Source organism: Canis lupus, chromosome 4 (assembly GCF_011100685.1).
Source record: "Canis lupus familiaris isolate Mischka breed German Shepherd chromosome 4, alternate assembly UU_Cfam_GSD_1.0, whole genome shotgun sequence".
In the NCBI taxonomy this organism is placed as follows: Eukaryota; Metazoa; Chordata; class Mammalia; order Carnivora; family Canidae; genus Canis; species Canis lupus.
The window spans coordinates 10316106-10340107 of NC_049225.1; the positions used below are offsets into that span (position 1 = coordinate 10316106).

The 24002-nt window shown below is 39.2% G+C and overlaps 1 protein-coding gene across 5 annotated transcripts in view; it reads right to left on the minus strand.

Annotated features, from left to right (window-relative positions):
* Window positions 1-657: 657 nt before the first annotated feature.
* The window catches only part of RAB4A (RAB4A, member RAS oncogene family), a 51116-nt gene continuing 27771 nt past the window's right edge, over window positions 658-24002 (minus strand). For 3 of the 5 annotated variants that reach the window (XM_038533955.1, XM_038533954.1, XM_038533956.1), the window contains exons 2-8: window positions 22893-22973; window positions 20646-20760; window positions 15104-15166; window positions 13363-13517; window positions 12039-12134; window positions 6975-7111; window positions 658-2374 (exon numbers count right to left, since the gene is read on the minus strand). In XM_038533955.1, the coding sequence (XP_038389883.1) occupies window positions 6996-7111; window positions 12039-12134; window positions 13363-13517; window positions 15104-15166; window positions 20646-20760; window positions 22893-22973 (626 nt within the window). In that variant the 3' untranslated portion in view covers window positions 658-2374; window positions 6975-6995. Of the gene's footprint in view, window positions 2375-6974; window positions 7112-12038; window positions 12135-13362; window positions 13518-15103; window positions 15167-20645; window positions 20761-21478; window positions 21646-22892; window positions 22974-23133; window positions 23231-24002 lie in introns of those variants that run through there. The other 2 variants (XM_038533957.1, XM_038533958.1) reach the window with 2 other exon arrangements.

The following is a 24002-nucleotide window of genomic DNA, read 5'->3' on the forward strand; positions in this document are numbered from 1 at the left end:
TTCTAATTTTAACATCAGATTCTTCATCACTCTGAATAATACTGATCTGCTAGGAATCAATGTTCCTTAAGATTTCAAAAACTCTTACATAAGTCACAAAAAACAGATTTTCAATAAAACCATGACTGATGTGACATTCTTATTTTCACTAAATACTGGACTTGTAAAAGAATAAACAACTTCAAGTCTAAATGGAGTTTAGAATATTTTTCCAGGAAGACTGAAAAAATACTTTTCTAGAAATGTGAATTAAGAACATCCTGAAAACTTAGTAAGTTGTGGAAAATGTATGCATAACATTTACTGGACTATGATATAATAACATATACTTGGTTTTTTGTCCCTGATCCCTGGCACAGAGCTAAATTCCTGGGAACCTCAGATTTCTAGCTGGCTGGTCAGAAGCACAGGTAACTTGCTTGTTACTGACGCCTGAAGTGTGTATGTGTGTTAAGGGGCAGGGCAGACAAAGCCTGTAACCTGCGGAATCTGATACTATCTCCAGGTAGAAAATGTCAGAATTGAATTGTAGGCCACCTCGCTAGCATCTCTAGAGACTCAGAGAATTGGTTGAGGGTGTTGGAAAACACTCCACTGACCAATACTAAATTATCCTCCTTCATTTCTCCTAAAGGCCTTTATTAAGAACCACCATAGTTTGGTTCTCCAGCAACTTTTATTGGTCAAAAGATGTGGAATTATATGCAGTACCTGTGGTTTAATTAATAGGCTCATTTATAAACCAACTTAACATCTTATTTTAAAAATTCTTGCTTTTGAATAATCCACTGTGGTAGAATAGACATGCTTCTATCCCATGCAAAAAGCTGTTCAAAAATGAGCAGTCTGCAAAACTACCATAAATGAGACATTGAATCGAACGTTCTTCCAGTGAGGTCCAAGAAGTAGTTCAGTCTGAGTATTTCCTTCATATTCTGACTTTTCAAAAGAAGATATCCAAAGCATTAAAAAAAGCAAAATTAAAAATACCTAAAACAGATACATACTGATATTTTTATCCAAGTCACTTTCCAGAGTTTGTAGCGCCACTGTGCTCTGTTGATAACTAAAACAACGAAAGCAGTGGGCAGCTTCTAACTGAAAGGCAATGAAATCTACCAATCAGTCTGCAGCTAAAAGTCACAGTGAAAGAACATACAGATGGTGAAGAATGCTTTTTAACCATTTAGCCTTAAATAATACTGTATTTCAACTTTAAAGAAAAGTTCTATTACATGTTTTTTGCATCGACATTTTAAAATATTAGAACAAGTCTTTGTAATACAATATATATTATACTTCAATATACCTTAGGTGAATTAAAAACATGTCAACTTGATAACTGTAGTAAGGCATTTAAGTATTCAGCGAAAGCTATACAGAAATTTCTTAATGAGTGGTATTCCTTTAATATTAACTTCATTTAGTGGGCTTCCTTAAAATGAAAACATAATAAAAGACTTAAAAAAGAAGCAATGACATCATACACTGAATCCCAGGAAAAGCACAGTAACAAACAAGTTTTCCAACAGGGAGACCAGATAGAGCAGCAAACCAGCAACAGGTGAGCAGCTCCAAATTACACGGTTCATTGCATTTACAGACAGCTGAAAGCAGAATCAATTCCTTAGTAGTAAGTTTGGGTAAAGATAACAGAATCCTTGGTGCTGATCACAGTGCCTAAAACACAGCAGGTACTCAGGCTATGTTTCCTGAATTGGTCTGGGTGAAGATACTTTAAAATCAACAGAGTGCTGGACAGTGTAAAGTTCATGGAAAAGCTTTACTTTTCATTTTATTTCCATACACGAGTAACTACTGATCTAGTATTTCAAGGGTGGATTATGTAAACACTGTGTGGACTGTGGTAGACGGAATTAAATAAGCACTGCACTGGCCATCAATGCCAGTCTTTGAATATCAGGTCATAAATATAACCAACTGTGCAATATACCTGACATGATGATCAAAGTACACCTCACCATTAACAGATTTCAGTTCATATGATTAAAAAAAATAAAATTTTAGACTGCATTTAGAGCAACATTCTATCATATCCTACATAAGATACCATGCTGTGGAGACGTATTGAGCAAGAGTATATATACAGCACACAGTCAGGATTTAAACCAAAAGTGAAAGGGAAATATGGAACAGAAAATTTTTACATACATGTATACATCTAATGGTACTGTCCATTTAACGAGATTTATTGTTATATGATTTGCTGTGCCACATCTACTAGCTTGTGTAACACCCCAAATTATTTTTCTTCACACAAATATCTACTTCTGTATAAAGTAGAAAAAGATGGTGGTAAAAAAACTTCTTCTTCAAGCTCCAACAATTGTCCCAAATACCACTGTATGAACACCTAAAAAATATTAAGAACAATTTAGAAATATGCAGAACTATAAATGTACAAATACAGCTCAAAGTTCCATAGGGACTTAGTGAATGTATCTTCCAACTTTACTTAAACTTACCTACCCCTGTTAGATAATGTGGTAGGTACATAAAAAAGTCCACTGTGGTAAATGAAAAAAACAAAAGCTTTAGAAAGGTAAACTCTCCATTTGCAAATTTTATAAATAAGCCTTCTATTTTAGCAACAGACATATTTAGACTTCAATTTACCACAAAAAAGTCTCCTTATGGATACAAAAGCAGAAAAATCTCTAACCCAATTACTCTCATCACCTACCACTCTTCTCTCTTTCTGACCAAGAACCCAAGAACCCAAGGATTTCCTATAAAGTTTAAATTCTTTCAAGCAGAACATCTTTTTTAATCGGTTTAATCTACCATTTCCTATTTGATCTGTTCTTTACTCCTTTCCTCCTCTTGCCTTCTTCTTATTCAAATTATATGTTTATTCTGTTTAAATTCTTATGTTGGCTTAATAGCCCAAACTCTTTGTGATGTTGCTTTAAGACTTTTTTCTTATTAAGATTTTATTTTTATTTTTTTGAGCAATTTTAGGTTCATAGCACAGGTGAGGGAAAAGTCCCTAGATTTGCCATATGCTCCTGCCTTCACACATGCAGAGCCTCCCCCATTATCAACACCTGGGACCAGAGAGGTACATCTGATGAAGCTACAATGACACATCACCATCATTACCCAAAGACTGTTATTTACATCGTGGTTCACTCCTGATGCCATACATTGGACAAATATATAATGACATATATCCACCATTATGGTATTATAGAGTACTTTCACTGCCCCAAATATCCTCCATGCTCTGCCTATTCATCCTTCCCATCCCCAACCCCTGACCACCAGGGGGTTTCTTTTTTTTATTGTCCTCGTTTTGCCTTTCCAGAGTGTCATATTGTTGGAATCATACAGCATATCGCCTTTTCTTCAGATTGGCATCATTCATTTAGTAATATGCATTGAAAGTTCAATTCCTCTCTGCTTTTTCATGGCTTGATAGCTCATATCTTTTCAGCACCGAATAATCCATTGCTTGGATGTACAGTTTTGTTATCCATTTGCTAAAGGCCATCTTACTTGCTTCCAATTTTGAGCAATTATGAATAAAGCTGCTATAAACATCCATGTGCAGATTTTTATGTTTTCTTTTTTTTCTTTTTGCATAGACTCCATGCCCAATGTGGGGCTTGAACTCATGACCCTGAGAGTAAGAGGCACACGTTCTACCAGCCAGCCAGGCACCCAGACTTTTGTTTCCAACTCCCTTGGATAAATACCAAGGAGTGAGACTGCTGGATCATATTTACAGAGCATGTTTAGTTTTGTAAGAAGCTGCCACACTGTCTTCCAAAGTGGCTGTACCATTTTTGCATTCCCACCAGCAATCAATGACAGTTCCTACTGCTCCACATTCTTGCTCACATTTGGTGTTGTCAGTGTCTTGTATTGTGCCTATTCTAATAAGTATGTTGTAGTGGTACCTCATTGTTGCTTTAATTTGGATTTTCCTGTCAACATACGATGTGGAGTATCTTTTCACATACTTACTGCCATCTATAGTTAGTATGCCTTCTTTGGTGAGGTGTCTGTTATAGTCTTTGGCCCATTTTTAAATTGAGTTATTTTCTTATTGTTAAATTTTAAGGGTTCTTTATATAGTTGAATAACAACCCTTCATTTGGTATCTTTTAGAAATATTTTCTCCCATTTTGTGGCTTGTCTTCTCTATCTTGTTGTCTTTCCTCGAGCAGAAGTTTTATAATGGAGTCTAGCTTATCAATTATGTTTTTAGTGGATTGTGCCTTCCATGTTGTATCATTATACCCAAGGTCATCTAGGTTTTACATCTGGGTCTATGATCCATTTTGAGTTAATATTTATGAAGGGTATAAGGTATGTGTCTAGATTTTTTTTTTTAATGCGGATTGCACAGTTGTTCTAGCACCTTTTGTTGAAAGGACTATCTTTGCTCCATTGCCTCATCTCTGCTCCTTATGCAAAGATCAGTTGACTATATTTATGAATGTATTTCTGGGCTCTCTATTCTGTTCTACTGATATATTTGTTTCTTCGTTTGTCTCTACCAAACTGTCTTGACTACCATAGCTATATGGTGTCTTGGAAGTCCAGCAGCCACAGTCCTCCAATTTTGTTCTTCTTCAATCCTGTTCTTCTTCAATCCTTCAATCCTTTTGCCACTCCATATAAACTTTAGAATCAGTTTGGTTTTCCTCATATAGATCTTGTACAATTTTGTCAGAATTATACCTAAATTTTTTTTAAAGATTTTTAATTTATTTATTCATAGAGACACAGAGAGAGAGAGAGAGAGAGGCAGAGACACAGCCAGAGGGAGAAGCAGGCACGATGCAGAGAGCCTGACATGGGACTTGATCCAGAGTCTCCAGGATCACACCCTAGGCTGCAGGCGGCGCTAAACCGCTGCGCCACCGGGGCTGCCCCCTAAAATTTTTTTGAATGCCAATGTAAACAGTATTGTGTTTTTAATTTCAAACTGCACTTGTTCATTGCTGGTATATAGAAAAGTGATTGACTTTGTATACCAACCTATATCCTGCTATATATAATCTTGCTGTATGATTGCTTAGGGAGGAGTTTGTGGATTCTTTGAGACTTTCTACGTAGAGAACCATGCCGACTGTGAACAAAGACAGTTAATTTCTTCCTTCCCTATCTGTATACCTTTTATTTCCTTTTCTTATCTTACTGCATTAGCTAGAACTTCCAGTATGATATTGAAAAGGGGTGGTGAGAGGGGATATCCTCACCCCACTTCTTCTATTAGCAAGAAAGCTTCAAGTCTGAAGATGTTAGTGGTAGTTTTCTGTAGATGATCTTTACCAAGCTGAGGAAATTCCCCTCTAGTCCTAGTTTACTGAGAATTTTCATCATGAATGGGTGTTGGATTTTGTCAAATGGTTTTTCTCTTGATAGAACCATATGATTTTTCTTCTTTAGCCCATTGCTGTGATGGATTACACTAACTGATTTTGGAATGTTGAACTAGCCTTGCAAACCTGGGATAAATCCCACTTGAAAGTGGTTTATAATTCTTTTTGTACATTGCTGGATTTGATTTGCTAGTATTTTATTGAGGATTTTTGCATCTATATTCATGAGATATTGGTCTGTAGTTTTCTTGCAATGTCTTTGTCTGGTTTTGGAATTAGGGTAATGCTGGCTTCATAGAATGAGGTAGGAAGAATTCAATCTGCTTCTCTCCTGTGAAAGAGATTGTAGAGAAATGGTGTAATTTCTTCCTTAGATGTTTGGTAGAATTCACCAGGGAACCCATGTGGGCCCAGTACTTTGTTTTGGAAGATTGTTAATTATTGGTTCAATTTCTTTAATAGATGTAGACCTCTTCAAATTGTCTATTTTTTCTTGAATTTTGGCAAATCATGTCTTTCAAAGAATTTGTCTGTTTCTCATCTATGTTATTAAATTTGGGGGCATAGAATTATTCATAGTGTTCCTTTATTAATCTTTTAAAGTCCGTAGGATCTACAGTGATGTACCTTCTTTCATTTCTGATAATAGTAATTTATGTTTCCCCTTTTTCTTAATTAGCCTGGTTACAGGCTTATTGGTTTTATTGATCTTTTCAAAATATCAGCTTTGATTTTATTGATTTTTCTCTGTTGATTTTCTGGTTTTAATTTCATTAATTTCTGCTGTATTTTTTGTTTTTTCTTCTGCCTACTTTGAATTTAATTTGCTCTTCTTTTTATAATAGCGTATGATGGACACTTAGATAACTGATTTTAGAGCTTTCTTCTTCTTCTTCTTTTTTTTTTTTTTAAAGATTTTATTTATTCATTCATGAGACACACAGAGAGGAGAAAGGCAGAGACACAGGCAAAGGAAGAGGCAGGCTCCATGCAGGGAGCCCGACGTGGGACTCGACCCCGGGACTCCAGGATCACGCCCTGGGCCAAAGGCAGGCGCTAAACTGCTGAGCCACCCAGGGTTCCCCGCTTTCTTCTTTTCTAAGTATGCATTAAACATTATACATTGTCCTCTAAGCACCGAGAATGTGGGGCATCCCCCCACATTTTGGTATGTTGTGTTTTGATTTTCATTTAGTTCAAAATGTTTTTAAGTTCCTCTTGAGATTTCTTCTTTGACCCATGACTTATTTATAGGATGTTGTTTAACTTCCACATATTTTGGATTTTCCAGTTATCTTTCTGTTACTGACTTCTAGTTTAATTCCATTGTGGTCTAAGAGAAGACATTGTATGATTTCTATTCTTTTAAATTTGTTAAAGTGTGTTTTATAGCCCAGAATGTGGTATATCTTGGTGAATGTTCCATGTGAGCTTGAGAAGAATGGGTATTCCACTGTTGTTGAAAATATCTGACTTTTAATTATACAATCACCTCTGGGTTTCATAATGTAGCTACAAAAAGCACTAACAGCTTTACATTAAGCATGTGTAGAAATACTGAGTAATGAACATAGTTTAGGGTAAGAGAGCCAGCAAAGATGCTATGATAAGAGCACCTACCTGTATACTCTCATCCTGCTTCTAACAACCACATTCCTGAGCACTTGGGGCCTGTGCACGACGTGGTGACCGTAACTGTCTCAAGGCAGCATCTCCATACTGAATACCAGAGCCCATTCTTTCTGGGTCCAGCTCACCTGAGGACCAAGCAAATATATATATATATTTAAAGATTTTATTAATTTATTCATGAAAGACATAGAGAGAAAGAGAGGCAGAGACACAGGCAGAGGGAGAAGCAGGCTCCATGCAGGGAGCCTGATGTGGGACTCGATCCCAGGGCTCTAGGATCACGCCGGCTGACAGGCGCTAAACCGCAGCCACTCAGGGATTCCCCTTAAAAAAGTTTTTATGTTTCTGTGATCCCAAAAATATATTAAGTGAAAAAAGCAAAGTGTGGTACATGTGTATAAAAAATGTTTTGAATAAAGAGGAAAAAATATATACATAGGTTTTCTTATATGGGCATAAGAACATCTTTGGAAGGAGACATAAAAAAGTGAGAATAACAGTTGACTTCAAAAAGGAGTTTTAGATGGGTTGGGGCCAGGAGATAGGTAATGGAGGGAGACTTTTACTATATCTGCTTTTATATTTTTTTAATTTGGGATTATATGAATATATTATGTATACAAAGATAAATTAATAAAATTAAACTACAAAGACACCATTTCCTACCTACTCAGACTGGTATGATACCCTGTGGGCATGGCTTCAGTGAAATAACCCCTTTTATTCATTATAGTGGGATTATAAATTGCTACAACCAAAATAGAAGGAATTTGACAGCCTTTACCTAAATTCTAAATGCTTATGTTCTTTAACCTAGCAATTCCACTTTTGGTAACTTATCCTGTACATACACTTCACACATAGACTGGTTAAATAAATTATGGCAATATAAATAACTGAATATTAACTATACAAACGTACACATGTATATGTATGTACATATGTATACATATGTATATGGAAGTCTCTATATGTTGATGTGTAATGATCTGTAGACCCAGTAGGTATAAAAGCAAGGTACAGTAGAATTTATAGCATGCTAACTTTTGTGCAAAAAAATGAGAGGAGGAGGGGTGCCTGGGTGGCCCAGTTGGTTAACCGACTGACTCTTGATTTTTGGCTCAGGTCATGATCTCAGGGTGGTGAGACTGACCCCCGCATCGGGCTCCACTCTCAGTGAGCAGTCTGCTTCTCTCCTTTTCCCTCTCTCTCTGCCTTTTCCTTTGCTCACATGCATACACACTCTCTCATTCTCTCTCTCTTTAATAAATAAATCTTTAAAAAAAAAAAGAGGAAATAATGGTTTTTGAATCATATGAATGTGCAGCTTATTCAGAAAATTTAAAGTACTGCTGAAATACTTCAACTTAACTTAGATGTAATTATGATTTTGATCATCTCAAAAGAAATATATCTTGCAAGTTTCATTATGAGTCAATTTATATGTACTATATCCATGGATGCAATATTAAGGTAGCAAGGTAATTAAATAAAACTTCATGCCAAGATTAATAATAAGCATAAAAATTAATAACAATTTTGTACCAAATTTAGTAAAAAAATTTTTTTTTGTTTTCAGACCAATAAAATCCAGGATGAACTGTCTCTGTTTTCCATCTGGGTTCCTAACCCTCTCTCCCTGCACCTCACCCAGCACCCTAGTGTCTCTGTGATCTCCTCTCCACCCTCTTCTCCTTCCCCTTCCACCTTGTTTTATCTCTCAGCATTCATACATGCTAACATTTCTTCCATCACCAAAACGTCTTTATTTTTTTTAGGATTTTATTTATTTATTCATAACAGACAGAGAGAGAGAGGCAGAGACATAGGTAGAGGGAGAAGCAGGCTCCCCCTGGGGAGCCCGATGTGAGACTGGATCAGAGGACCCTGAGGATCATAATCTGAGGATCTGAACCAAAGGCAGACACTCAACCACTGAGCCACCCAGGTGCCCCACCAAAACCTCTTTAAATTAACCCTTTATACCCTACACTACCAGCACTTTCCTTCTCAAGAGAGGAGTCAACACTCAACTCTGCTTTCTCACCTCCTTTTCATTCCTCACTTGCTGCCTTCTATTTTCATAATTCTACTGGAGCTGTTCTTTTTTTTTTTTAAAATATTTTATTTATTTATGAGAGACACACACAGAGAGAGAGAGGCACAGATACAGGCAGAGGCAGAGGGAGAAGCAGGCTCCATGCAGGGAGCCTGATGTGGGACTCGATCTGGGGTCTCCAGGATCACACCCTGGGCTGAAGGCGGCGCTAAACCACTGAGCCACCGGGGCTGCCCTACTGGAGCTGTTCTTGATAAAGACACCCAATGACTTCCTATTTACCCACCCCAGTGGGTATTTTTTTTAGCGTAGTTCTTAGCTGAGGAGACTGTTCTCTATTGCGCTGACAGTGAACAAGTCTTTGACTCATCATTTTGGCTGAAATGATGCCCACTTTCCCCTGGCTCTTTCCATACATCTCTAATAATTTCCTTCTCTTTCTCTTTTGTAGGTTCCTCTTCTTCTCACTCTGTCTCCAAGATTCCACTTTGATCACTGTTTTTCTCACTTTTACCTGCTCTCAGATTATCATATTTCTTCCATAGTTTCAACTACTCCTATATCCTGATGGCTCCCAATGTGTTCCACCAGTCCAGACTTCTCCCCAGAGCTTAGGAAATAATTCCATGGGCTTGTGCCAGTGGTACTGCAAAGGGAACACATCCAAAACAGAAACATCCATATTCCCTTGAACCTACTTATCCTCTGGTTCAATGACATTTCTTTACCGAATTACCCTAGTGTGACATCTAGCTACCCATGGTTCCTCATGCCTTCCTGACCCCACCTCCTTACCACTTCCCATCTCAAAACCAACTGCTCTGCCCTACTATTTAGCATATGAGTTATATGATGCTACTACCAAAATATTTCTTAGACTTATCTGTATCTTTTCATCTCTAATTCACATCCTCCTTAAAGCTCTAATCAGTCTTTTACTTGGATTATTAAAAAACGCCTTAATTGCCATCCTGGTCTCCAGTCTTGGTTCTTTCAATCTGTCTTCAACATGGCCACCAACATACATGATTTATCTCAAGTTCCAACCTGACTATATCAGTCACTGCTTACCATCCTTGAATAGCTTTCTGCCCTCTACAGCAGTGGTTCTCAGTCTTGGATTAACAGTAAAATCAGTCACAGAAGAGGGCTTTTATTATTTATTTATTTATTTATTTTTAAAGATTTTATTTATTTATTCAGGAGAGACACACACGGAGAGAGGCAGAGACACAGGCAGAGGGAGAAGCAGGCTCCAAGCAGGGAACCCGACATGGGACTCGATCCGGGGACTCCAGGATCATGCCCTGGGCCACAGGCAGGTGCTAAACCCCCAGAAGAGGGCTTTTAGAAATGCTGATGCCTAGACCATACTTCAGCCCAATTAATCAGCATCTTGAGAGGTGGGGGCTGGGATCTGAATTTTCATACATCCCAGGAGACTCTAGTGTACAGCCAGGGTTAAGACTCAGTAACCCACAAGATAAAGTTCCAGATCCTTGATGAGGATCACTAGCCTGGCTTCTGCTTCTCTCCAACCTTCTCATCGGCCATCCCTCACCGTAGTCTCTCTGTTCTAGTGATTTCAATTTTCCAGTCATTTTCTGCCAGCCTCAAATCATGCTATCCCCCCCTCTGGAGGACTACCCTCTCCTCCTCACTCCCTCAGCCAGCTCACTCTTCCTTACACTGTCAAAGATGAGTTCAGCTGTCACCTCCTCTTGGAACTCTGCCTGACACTACCTCTGTGACCTGGCTGGGCAGGTTCCCCTTCTCTGTGTCACCCAGGATCCAATGACCCCCTCAATTACTGTATCTTTTTTTTTTTAAGATTTATTTATTTATTCATGATAGACACAGAGAGAGAGAGAGAGGCAGAGACACAGGCAGAGGGAGAAGCAGGCTCCATGCAGGGAGCCCAACGTGGGACTCGATCCCTGGTCTCCAGGGTTGCACCCTGGGCCAAAGGCAGGCGCTAAACCACTGTGCCACCCAGGGATCCCTCAATTACTGTATCTACCACACCGTATTATAATTATCTTTTGATGTCTCCCATGAAAGACAGTTTCTTGAGGGCAAGGGTTACAATTAAATCATTTTTGTATCCCAGCACCTGACAAGAACAGATATTCAGATATTTAAGTGCATCAATTAAAAAGTGAATGTCCAGGGAGCTTGGGTGGCTCAGTGGCATCTGCCATCAGCTCACGTCATGATCTCAGGGTCCTGGGATCAGGGTCCTGGGATCTAGCCTGCTTTCCCTCTGCTCGTGCTTACTCTTGTTATCTCTCTCTCAAATAAGTAAATAAATAAATGTATATCTCAAATAATTAAGCAAGTAAGTAAGTAAATAAATAAATAAATACCTTTAAACAACAACAAAGTTAATGTCCACATATAATTTTGGTAATATTTAAAGAAGACTCAACTTTAATAAATGACAATTATATAGTACTGTCAGCTGTCTAGATTAGGGTTATTTTAAATTTATTTTTACTGAAGCAACAAATATAATAACAAGACAGGTTATTACTGAGGCATGCTCAGCTGGCTTCAGAAATAATTTCTTCATGATGCCCAAGCTGTAAGTACCAGCATCACATATGTACCCATAATTTCCTTAACGTCACACAGGCAGGTCCCCATCAGGCCACAGAACCACTGGCCCAGCAGGGCTAGCAAGCTGCTGACAGAGAGTGGACAAAGATCCAATCATCCTCCTCTAAGCGATGGATCCATGAAAGGCCATGGTTCTAAAAGCATACCCTCCCTGAAACCCTGTCTGTCCATCCTTTCACCAGTGGCTCATGGAGGGGTGGGCTTTCACCTCTGCCATGTAGATAAGACCTTCAAAACCATAAGTGACCATTTTAGGTTGGCAGGTGAAGAGAGAAATGCTCTTTGACCAAATCACTCCTAAAAAATTAAAAAGTGATACTTAGCTAGAGAGTAAAATATGCTGAAGAAAAGTTTATTAATGGAAAGCCTTTTACCTGATTCAATTTTGTTAAGTATTTTTCTTGCACATTGTACAAAGGCCTCTTCCACATTCTCCCCCGTTAGTGCACTTGTTTCCAAAAACATCAGTTCTAAAAGTGACATCAAATAAAATGTGAAGGCATGTTGAAGATAATCACAACTGAAGTACTGACAGCCTGTTTAGTATTCTCTTCAAATAGCAGGCAAAATGGAATTTATTACTTAAAAACCACATATTTCTGTAAATACAGAATCAATAAATGTCAGTATATTTTTTTAACTGTTAGGAGAATTCTCAGCCTTTCTAAAAAGTGATGGGTATCTTGTGCTGGCACTTAAGTCTATTGGAAGGAAGTACTGGTATTAAATCCTGGTAAGGAAGCAGGCTGCCTGAAGCAGCTCAGCTGTCGATCCAAGATGAATATTTTCCACTCTTCATGTCACCACAAATACAACTGACAAGTTTATCATTTTAGGAGAGGGACTACACTGCAGGTTGTCATTCTGATGGTGAAGAGGTCCTCTATGAATTAATACTTTCCTTATCTACCACTGTACTTAATAACCCAGCAGAAAGGCTGACTCTCCTTGCTTCTGTATTTCTAAATGGCTTCTTTACAAATTCATAGTGGCTTATGTTTTTGTCACATGCTTATTTTCCTAGCATAAAACCAGTCAATTTGTAAGAATATAATCTGGTAGTCCTAGAGTCCAACTGAAAATTGATACTAGGATATTTTAGTTCTTGACTGGTTCTAAAAATTAAAATTGTTTAAAATGTCTGAATTCCGATCATTCTGTTATCTATAAGCAACCATTAATTTTATGTGTCATCCTCTGGTATTCCATATGAAAATTCAGAGAATTTTCAAAGGCATATAATCAAATAACTTAAATTTAATGTAAGTAAAATAAAACCAATAAGCCCAGTATTTCTTCCACTGCTTTCCCCTTCTATTTAGATCTAACATTTCACCAACTTAGCTCCATATTATATTAGAAAAAAGACAGGACATCATGCAATTAGGACCTTTAAAAATTATTATTATAAACTTCACTTTAGATCAAAGCCTGTGTAATTCAAAGGCCCTACACCAAAAAGTCACTATAGGATATTGGTACATTTGCTTTTATCATCATAATAACTTTGGTAGGTGGCCTGCAATATAGTGAAAATATGTTGAATAAGTCTAATCGCATTCAACACAACAGGAAATTTCACATTTCTTAAAAATGGTTTTAATCTTAAAATTCTAGTAGCTGTTATAAACTCAAAGCAATGTTATTATCCTCAAATCAGCCCATTTGAAAAGCAGTAATAGGTAAAAAATCACTTGCCATTTTCTTGGGCAAATCTGGAGGCTTCTAAGAAAGTAACTTCACGATCTGCGTCCAGGTCCTTCTTGTTTCCACAGAGGATGATCACGATGTTCTGACTTGCTAGCATTCTGGCATCTGTTAACCAATTAGTAAGCGCATTGTAGGTTTCTCGGCTGCGTAATATAAGATTGTGAAAATAGCACATGTATTTTATAAAACTAGCAATTCTTTCCAGTCATTCACACTACTCACACTGCTTTTACATACGTCAGGGTAACGTCGACAACCTTTAGGGTGACTCAGGTAACTTGCATGCCCAGTTTACACCATACCACAGGGTTTGTTGGTTTTGTTTACAGAAAAATGAAACAGCAAGTCAGATATTTAGCTGTTTGTTTTTGCCCAATTGGGGTGCCAAAAGGAAACAGAAGTTCCTTAATTTGTTTTGCAAATATTTATTGAGCTCTTAAGTCTTAGCTCAATTATGTGCAACACGGGTAAGCAAGATCTAACACCTAACTGTTGCCATTTAGCAGATCTGTGCAATATGGTGGTACTCTGTTTTGTAGGAATTTATCACATTCTTTATAAGGACTCTGTGACACAGAATCTATCTCCCTTTTCCATGAGAAACCTGAACCCAGAGAGCTTAATTAAGTTGCCCAGCCATACCAGCAGCCAGTGGCACAGCCAGGCAGGACTTAACCAGGTCTATCTAACTCGAGGACCAACTCTGAGATCTGCTGTTTTCAGCTCTGATACATTCAGTATATGTATTCTGCAGTATGCTTAGACAGCCTAAGGACTTCATACATTAACAAGCTGAGCCTTTCACACTGTGAGCAAGTACAGCAGGGCTGGGCCAGGAGCTGCACACCTTCTTGCCACAGTGCCTCATCCCGAACACGCAGACTGGGTGTGTGTTGCAGCAACAGAGTAACACCCTCTCAGCTCTGCAAGTTTCCAACCCAGAGAGAGCCACCAGATGGTGGAGTGTAGATGACATTTTAACACTGAGATCAGCGCTGTCTGAGGGACTTCCACAAGGACAAGAATGTGCCGTAACCCATAGTGTCCAATACAGTAGCCACCAACCACATGTGGCTGAGTGCTCAAGATGGGGCAAGTGAGACCAAGGAACTAAGTTTTTTATTTAATTCCTGATATGTGGATGATAGCTACACACAGAAGAGTGCACTCAGATTCTTAGGATGTGCCAAGAGCTTTATATTAACCAATTTAATAACCAGAAAATCTCATGAGTATAACACGATCATCATTATTCCAGGTAACAGATAAGGAAACAAAAGTCCAGATGGCTAGAGCACGTTGCCCGGGGACACCACACAGCTAGTGATCTGGAACTGAGGTTTGAACCTAGGCAAACAAGGCCCACAGCCTGTGCCCTCAACTTTCATCAATGTCAATTACTTCTAATAATTTATCACATGTAAACTTTCACTTTGTGAACCGTGAGAAACATGTCAAAGTATCATGCTAAAAAAAATAATGAAACACTAGGGATGCTTTATATATCTAAAGCCTCACCAGCAGATTTCCTTACACAGTTAAGTAGTACTAGGGGTTAGCTCGAACTCCTCTCAGACCCCAAATGAAAGGGCTGAGGGGATTCCAGATTCCCAGCCATACTGCCTAGCCTGACACACAAAACACACACCACATGTAGGTGAGCCTTGGGAAGATCAGACTCTGTGGGCACAGCCCCAAGCTGCTTCTTCCATGGGGGACTTCATATTACCTGGTGATGTCATAGACGAGGAGAGCTCCTGCAGCACCTCTGTAGTAACTTCTCGTCACAGACCTGAAAGAATTACACTGCTTTTACTTTCAGCCAATTGAGATCCTTTACTACTGAGCACCGTCATCTACTTTGTAAATCTCGACATGGGGACAGGCATTGCTTAAAACAGAAATGAATCAGACATTGGAATATATGTATGAGGGGCTCTTCTGTCTGAAATCATGTCACAGAAACACTGGGTAGCACTGGGGAGGTGGGGACATTAGGCCGAGGCATGAGGCATGTATGACATTTTCTAGCAGGTAAATGAAGCTCTCCCACAGAACTTAAGATTATCTTGAATTTACAAAGAGGGGTAAAGTGTCTTAAGAGAGCTAGATGGACACTAAGCATTTAGCAATCCCACTCTGCTTCCTCTGGGGGTTCCAGACCTTCCCCATGCCCCTGCAGAACTGCCCCTGCTCTTTCTCAGGGAACAGGAATGCCCTTGGATGGGAATACACTCATCTTCCAACAGAGAACCATAGATATCCTGCCCTGTACTCACCTTCTGCTCCTTCCCACTCCTAACGAGGAAGCACAGCTTTGTGCACCTTCCCTATTTTACCTATCTCCACTAAGGACCTCAGAAGACCTAGCCATTCTCACAGTCGTGCGGATTAGTAACACTTTCTCCCCTGTATTATCAGTCTCTTCTTCTTGGCTAGATCTTTTCCCATTAGCAACATAAAATGTGCTCTGGTACTTCCCATCTTAAAAAACAAGAAGCTATGCAGCACGATCCTTCAGAGCTCGTTTCTGCATCCACGTTCCACCAAAGAGTTGTCTTTGCCAGCTGTTTTCTCTGCTCTGCTGTGTCCTCTATGCCGTGTCTCTGAGTCCAGCGGCATTTCTTGGTTCTCATCCCCTCACCTTGCCTTGTCCCTCCCTGAATGTCTCCCTTTGCTTTGCTTCTGCAGCCACAACCTCCTCCTCTCTCACTGGTCAGCTCTCCTTCTACAGCCCTGGGTCATTCTCCAGAGCCTGCCCTCTTTGTACTGCAGTTCCTCAGTGCTAGGGCTCAGTCCTGGGTTTTCTTTTCTACTCATACCTTAAATTAAATGTAATCTTTGGCTCAGACTACTTCCTTGTAAAACTACTTATAAGATTCAGCTGCTGCCCCAATATCTCCATGTGACTGCCTACTGAACATATCCTACTTAATATTTGTAAGACAGAGTATTTTGGTTTCCAGATTGCAGGTCTATCCTGGTTTGGGGACCATGGCCTCACCATGCCTCTATTTGTACAGCCAGAAAGCTCTGCTCCTCACCTCCTCTTTTGCCCATCTCCATACTGGACCCATCAGTCAGGTTTTATCTCGCTAACTGAATATATCCTATATTGTGCATGTCCTTCCATCTTTACTGGTACCATCATAATCCAAATCACCAAGTCTCTGCCTGGACCCTTGCAGTCACCTATAGCTGGTATCCCCACTGCCATGTATGTTCCCACTACCACCTATGTCCCTTGGTCCATTTTCCTGAGCAACCAAACTCCTTATTAAGAACTACAAGGCTCCCCTCCCTGTGCTCAGGGGCTAGACATTGAGTTCAATTGCCCATAGGCAATGATTTAATCAATCCTGCTTACCTATTGAAACCTCCATAAGAAACACTAAATGATGGAGTTCTGAGAGCTTCTGAGTTCATGAACATGTGGAGGTGCTGGGAGGGTAGTACACCCACAGAGGGCATGGGAGCTCAGCACTCAATTCCAATATCCATTGCCCGATGTATCTCTTCCATTTGGCTATTCCTGGGTTGTATCCTTTATAATAAACTGGCAAGAGTATATACAGTGCTTTTCTAAATTCAGTGAGTCATTCCAACAATTTATTGAATCTGAGAGATGGGTCATGGGAACCTGTGAATTTGCAAAAGTGAGCGTGGCCTGGACACCAACTTTGTGACTGGTGTATGAAGTGGGAAGAGATCTGATGCTAATACCAGAGAGTCAGAATTGAGGTGAATTACTGGACACAAAGCTGGTGCTGGAGAATTGGAGAACTGGTATGGAAAACCCCGCCCCCCTCCATTTGGTGTCAGCTAACAGGTACCACAGAACATTGTCTACTCAGGGCAAAAAGGAAACTGGGGACCTTATCAAAAATAAACAAAAGGATGCATTATAACTTTGATACTTTGAAAAGGGCAGCTATTTTCAAATGTATTTTTAGTTCCTAAAACTCCCAAGGCAGATGGGTAGCCTGAAGCTTCCCCTTGCTACGTTTAGACTGCTCTGCAGATGGGCACGTGCTTTCAGAAATGGGAGAGAGGTGTAGCCTGAGAAGGATCAGGTCATTCGTTCTTCCTGGGGTCATCTCTCTGAATGGGGGGAGGCCTCTTTTCCACATATGTTAAGAAGCAAATCTTTTCCTATTTTAGTTTCTAGGAACTACCTAGTATCAAGTTTCTAGAGAAAGAGGTATGTAAGAGTTCTTCTCGAGATAAACTAAATTATATCTACTGCTGAATCACTTATTTTAAAACACTGTAACTTGACATATGGTGCCTAACAAATTATTCAAGTATACAATTTAAGCTAAATGCTCAATAAGAATACTTTTTTGAGTTATTTAATTTTCTCAAAAGTAATTTTATTTTTTTATTATTTTTTTAAACAGCACATTTTATTTTATTTATTTATTTATGATAGTCACACACACAGAGAGAGAGAGAGAGAGAGAGAGGCAGAGACACAGGCAGAGGGAGAAGCAGGCTCCATGCACTGGAAGCCTGACGTGGGATTCGATCCCGGGTCTCCAGGATTGTGCCCTGGGCCAAAGGCAGGCACCAAACCGCTGTGCCATCCAGGGACCCCTCAAAAGTAATTTTAACCAGAGTAATACAAGTACATAGTTTGAAAATATTGCCAACAGGCTCAACATGAAAGTCTGCAGTGTCCTGCCCCACTCTTCCCTGGAAGCCCCACTCCCAAGGCCTTCGAATTTTATTTTTTCCCCTGAATGAAGTTATTAACACAATACACGCTGAATATCTATGTGCTAGATTCTACTCTGGGCTTTGGAGAACAAAAAAATAAAAACATCCCTACTTTCGTGGAACTTAGTTTCATTTTTTTGGTATATGCTTCCATATTTCTATAAAATGCTTATGAAACTCTTTGAGTTTCAGGGCTCTCTGCTTACCTGCTTTGATAAGAATCTAGCTCGCTCACACCCTCCCAGGCCCCTCCCTCCATCTCCTCCTCCTCCTGTCAGCTGCACCCTCTCCTGAGGGCCACCCTGTGACACTTGTCCTTTCTCTTCTCCCTAGCCGGGGCCATCTGGCTGGACTGCATCGTCCTCTTTCAGGCTTTACCTCCTTATATTGAAGAAGTATATCCTCCTGAAGTTTCTAAGAAAGAATATGTGAAAGATAAACTTTGTTTCCCCTATTCTAGAATATCTAAAGGTTTTCTGACTTTATTCTCACATTTGATTGATAGTTTGGCTAAGTTGAGTATTTAAGGTTGGAAAGGAACTTTTCATGCTGAGTTAGAAAGGCAAGGCTTCAGTATCTTCTAGCTTCCTGAAGTTGCTATTGAATGGTAAAATGCAATTCCTCTTTCTATCCTTCAAAGTGACTGGTTTTCCTTCTTAGGATCTTTTTGCATCTTTACTTCATCTTTGTCCTCTTGAAATTTTACATGACATAAATAAGTGAGATTTCCCCCCATTCATTTGTATTTGGTGTAAGGTGGGCCCAATATATCTGGGATCTCATTTCTTTGGTAGAAAATTCCAGAGATTGGGCTCTTTTACTGGGGAAGCTAATACATTAGTATATTTAGACCTTTCCTCTGGAGCTCTTCATTTTTCCGTAGAGAGAAACTGTTTCTCCTGAGAGTATGTATACCCCTGGCTGCCAGCAACCAGGGTGTGTGTGTTGTGGGGTTGTGGGGGTGGGTCAGGAGTCACAGACTTGCACTAACGTCCCTCTTTTCAGTCCTTCCTTCATCCCTGTCCTCTGCTGCTGTGCCTTTGGACTTTGTGTCTTGACCCTGTTTCAACTCAGATACTGAACTTCTCACAACGTGGGTGTGTGCACACACATATGTAAACACCTTCACCCTTCCTCCTGCAGAACCTAATTCTTCCACATCCTGACCTCTTCCAGGATGCAGAAGAACTGACCTCCAGCTCACTGGCCTTCCCCCTTCACAGATACTTAAGATGCAGCTCCCTCAGCACTCAGGCAGTCACCATTCACATCTTATCTCTAACATAGCTCTGAAATCTCTTCATCGTAATTATGGAGTCTCCCTTTCTGGGTCTTTGTGAGTTATGTTGTTTTATAATCATTTCAGGGAGGATTAGAAAACATTTAAGTCTGGACTGAATCCACAATGTTCAATCAGTGGTTCCAGAGTGGTTTTCATATTTAAAAATTTTCAAAGCAAATAGTTATTGAACATTTCAAATATAATATATACCTGATTTTAATGCTATAAGTGAGAGTGAGTTTTACTTAACTAAAATTTAAAACTGTGGGGCAGCCCTGGTGGCTCAGCGGTTTAGCGCCGCCTTCAGCCCAGGGCCTGATCCTGGAGACCCAGGATCGAGTCCCACGTCGGGCTCCCTGCATGGAGCCTGCTTCTCCCTCTGCCTGTGTCTCTGCCTCTCTCTTTCTCTCTGTGTCTCTCATGAATAAATAAATAAAATCTTAAAAAAAAAAAAAACTCTCTTAAAAAAAATTTAAACCTGTGAATATCTGTTCTTTTTTGATTTTGTGTATTTGTTCAAAAAACACAACTAGAATATTAATCCATTTTCTTGCTTTAGTAATTACAGTCTATTAAACATGTAACCTCATCTGCAGTGATCTGGGGTCATCGCTCCAAACATTGATTATGACTGCAGTATAATAAAACTGTGCAGGAGAGAGTATCTGGTGGAATGTATATCAACCATCAGAACATGCTCTAGTTAATATAAAACAAAAGAAAACCCCAAAAGAGATTTTAAAAATTCTCCTTTAAAAATCAGAGAAGGGCAGCCCCGGTGGCGCAGTGGTTTAGCGCCGCCTACAGCCTGGAGTGTGATCCTGGAGACCTGGGATGGAGTCCCAAGTCAGGCTCCCTGCATGGAGCCTGCTTCTCCCTCTGTCTGTGTCTCTGTCCCACCCCCCTGAATAAATGAATAAATCTTTAAAAAAATAAAAATAAAAATCAAAGAGAAAAACGGTTTTACTATTTGTTTGCCTTAATTTTAATCTAAAAGTATTCTGTAGAATAAGCAATGCCACATCCTCCTAATGTACTCACTAGTCCCAAAGAATAAATTAGCCTCTACATTAGGGTGTGTTCACTCAAAAGAGATTCTAATGCATTTTTCTAATGCTGCAAAGAGACTTTTAGCTTGTGTTAAAGCTTCCAGAGGTGAAGTTTTTGAAATGTGTGCAGGGGAGGAGGAGACTATATATATGAAGAGACTATAATTGATTATTTCAAATCCAATTTTCAAATATTTTTATTAAATTAGAGAGAAAGCTACCTGAATCGTTCTTGGCCTGCTGTATCCCATATCTGTAACTTTACATATTTACCACCAACATTTATTATCTTTGAACCAAATTCCACTCCTATTGTATGATTTGAGTCATCTTTGACTGAAAAAGAAAAAGAACAAGATATTTAATTTCAGAACATTAAAAAAACACTTACAGACTTAAACAAATAAAATCATGGGTTAAAGTCAATGGAAATGTAATTTACTGTAGCCTTTCATTCTCCAATAGTGAGTTGATAAGAAGCACTCACTGTTTTAAACAGAACACACACACAGTTCCTACTCTGAAAGAGACAATAAGGCTCTTTCACAAAACCCCTGAAGCAAACCATTCATTTTATTTTTATTTTTTTTTAAACATTCATTTTAAAGCCTAAGCTTGGAAGTGGCTATGGCACATGAGAACCAGATCTACCTGACCACTGTTAGAGTACTGACATATGGGGGCTGCATAAAATACCTGGGTGCCATCCTGAAGGGATGCCCAGTAACAGACTTGCAACTTGGTCAGGAATGAGGTGGTGATTGTTTCTAATATTTGAATGGATAAATATTCAAGAGAAATAAAAGGGAAGGAAAAGCACTGTAGGCCCAAAAAGAAACTTGATAGACACCAAAGATTAAGGGGAAAAGAGGAAAAGATAAATAAAATAAAATGAAACCAAACCAAACAAAAACCAAAAACTCTATCCATATTATAGCTATTGAGTTTCCATGAATTTTAGTATTGTGTAGCAATAATTTTGAATGAATTTGCTGGAGAAGTCAATACTATCTGTACTGGGAGGCTGGCAAAGTAAGTAGCTCACTAAACCTACCTGGGATGAGCTGTCTGTGAAAAAACACTTCTGTGGTGATGAAGAGCTGGGCTAGCAGCTAATATTATGGCTATACAGCCCATGACTGACTTATACTTTATAACCTTAGGGCAGAATCCAAGTGTGCTAGAAATCATGAATGCTACTTGACGGTGTGTTGAGGGTTTCCTGGGGGTGGGAGGTGAAGGTGATGATAGGTTAATACTGACCACACCAGCCTGTCTCAGATGATGTGGAACTAGTGTGGACATTCTAGAATCAAGCTACCGAGAAACCGCAGAGTAAAAGTCTCAAAGGGTGATTGCTGAAGTCCAAGGGTGTCCTGATGACAGCATGACCACAAAAGGAATAAAGTGAAGTCCTTCCCATCATGCTATAGACCATGCAGACTAACCCAACACACATACCCATCTCTGTGGTGAGGAGTTAGGGGAGGACTGTCAAGGGAGAGCTCACACAAAGATTAATAAATGGGCAGGTTCTGGGCCCAATGTCCTCAGGGCATCCTTTCCTGAGTGAATACTTGTTACATTCAGTAAGGACTGGCTCTGTGTCACTGGACAGTGGTACCAATAAGCTCTTGGATAATGAAAACGGAAGTTGCAGAATACATTTCTACAATTTTATTCTTCAAAGCTCCTTGCCAAAGCCTTCCTCTACTCTTTCTCTATTTTGCCCACCATCACTTACACACACATGCTTCAGATGCACTGCAGTAAGTAAAATTGTTTTTGTGCCTTCACCCGACTGCCATAAAACAGATCATCCTCCATAATTCTTTCCGTTATTATAAAAGCACTGTTTATTTAAAGGGGCTTTCAAACTTACAAGTCTTTTACAACACTTTGGAATAAAAAATTCAACTTCCCTTATAAAAACAATGCAAGTCAATGGCAAAAAGATGGGTCTGTGGTCAACCAATTCTAGGTGACCATCCCAAGAGTACACATCCCACTTCTCTAAACCTGCAAAACAGAACTGATGACAGTTGATGACAATAACTGCCTTCACTATAATACAAGGCCACTGAGGATCCAACATGGCTGTTTTATCTACAATGTACTACTACTCAGGCTTCTTGGGCAGCTCCCTGTCAGGAAAGGAAATTCCTCTGCACCTTCCATCTCACCATGTTGTACTTCAATATCTAGAATGTATTTTAGTATCTGGAAAATGTATAGTAGAATAATATATTGAATAATGAACGACTATAAAACTGAAATAACTTAAAAATGCAATCATGCTGCTAGAAGTTTAATATAACAAATTAATATTATTTTAACAAACTTTTAAACTATAACTTTTTTCTTGAAATAATATTCAGGAAATATTATCTGCTATAAACAAATCTGAGCAAAAGATGACTCTCAGGGGAAGACATGCATAAAAACACTGACCATCTGATGTCACTTACATTTTTTTTCAATAAACTGATGAAGCAAGCAGGACTTGCCAGTTCCTGCATTTCCAATAACCAAGAACTTAAACAAAAAATCTGAAAAACAAAAAGAGACTATGAAAAATAACTTTAAAACTTGTGCTACAAATTTATTCTTACACTATGACCAAAAAAAGTTAATAAAAATCTTACTTGTTAATACAACAGAAAAAAGGGTAACTATTTTGTGAAAACAACAATAAACATGTCAACTTACCTTTTCACCTTTTTTGATATTTGGCTCACATGTCAATTCAGTGGTTTTCCAAACAGTGCTCTTGGGACAATTTCATTTGATGTTGGAAGTCTGAAGACTATTAAATAAAATTTGTTCTTTTGCTAGTCATTATTCAAAGAAATATGCAAAGCAGTGACAAAAATAGTTTAGAAATTTCAAGTGTTTTCTGCACAAGAGAAAAACGCTGGGAAACTTCTAGGCTTTGAGAAGTCCACTCCCTTCTCATTTTTATTTATTTCATTTTATTTTTTTAAAGATATTATTTATTCATGAGAGACACAGAGAGAGAAAGAGAGAGAGAGAAAGGCAGAGACACAGGTAGAGGGAGAAGCAGGCTCCACGCAGGGAGCCTGACATGGGACTCGATCCCAGGTCTCCAGGATCACACCCTGGGCTGAAGGCGGTGCTAAACTGCTGAGCCACCCGGGCTGCCCCCCTTTTTATTTTTAAAAATAAGTATGTTTCCCCTGCCCCTGCAGATTTCTGTGGTCTTGCTTCTATTCCCTTATCTATAACTTGTGGGAAAGAAGGCTTAAGCCAAGTTTGGGTCAGTATTCGAAGTGTGAAATTTGTCTCATTAGATGTAAAAAGAATTCTTCATTTCTTCTTTACACAGAGTAATATATTTATTTTGGAAGATTATTCTCCATACAATGGAAATGAAGACTCTCCAATGGAAACTTATTAATTAACTTAGCACGATGTAGCCTCAGTAGCCCCATGCTGCCTTAATGGTTAATTTTGCTTTTCCTGTTAGCTAAGAACTTTAGTTCTGCTGAGCCCAGGAACTGCAGAGCACCACCCTCCTCCACCCCTCACCCTTTGATCAGAGCCCACCACTGCTAACC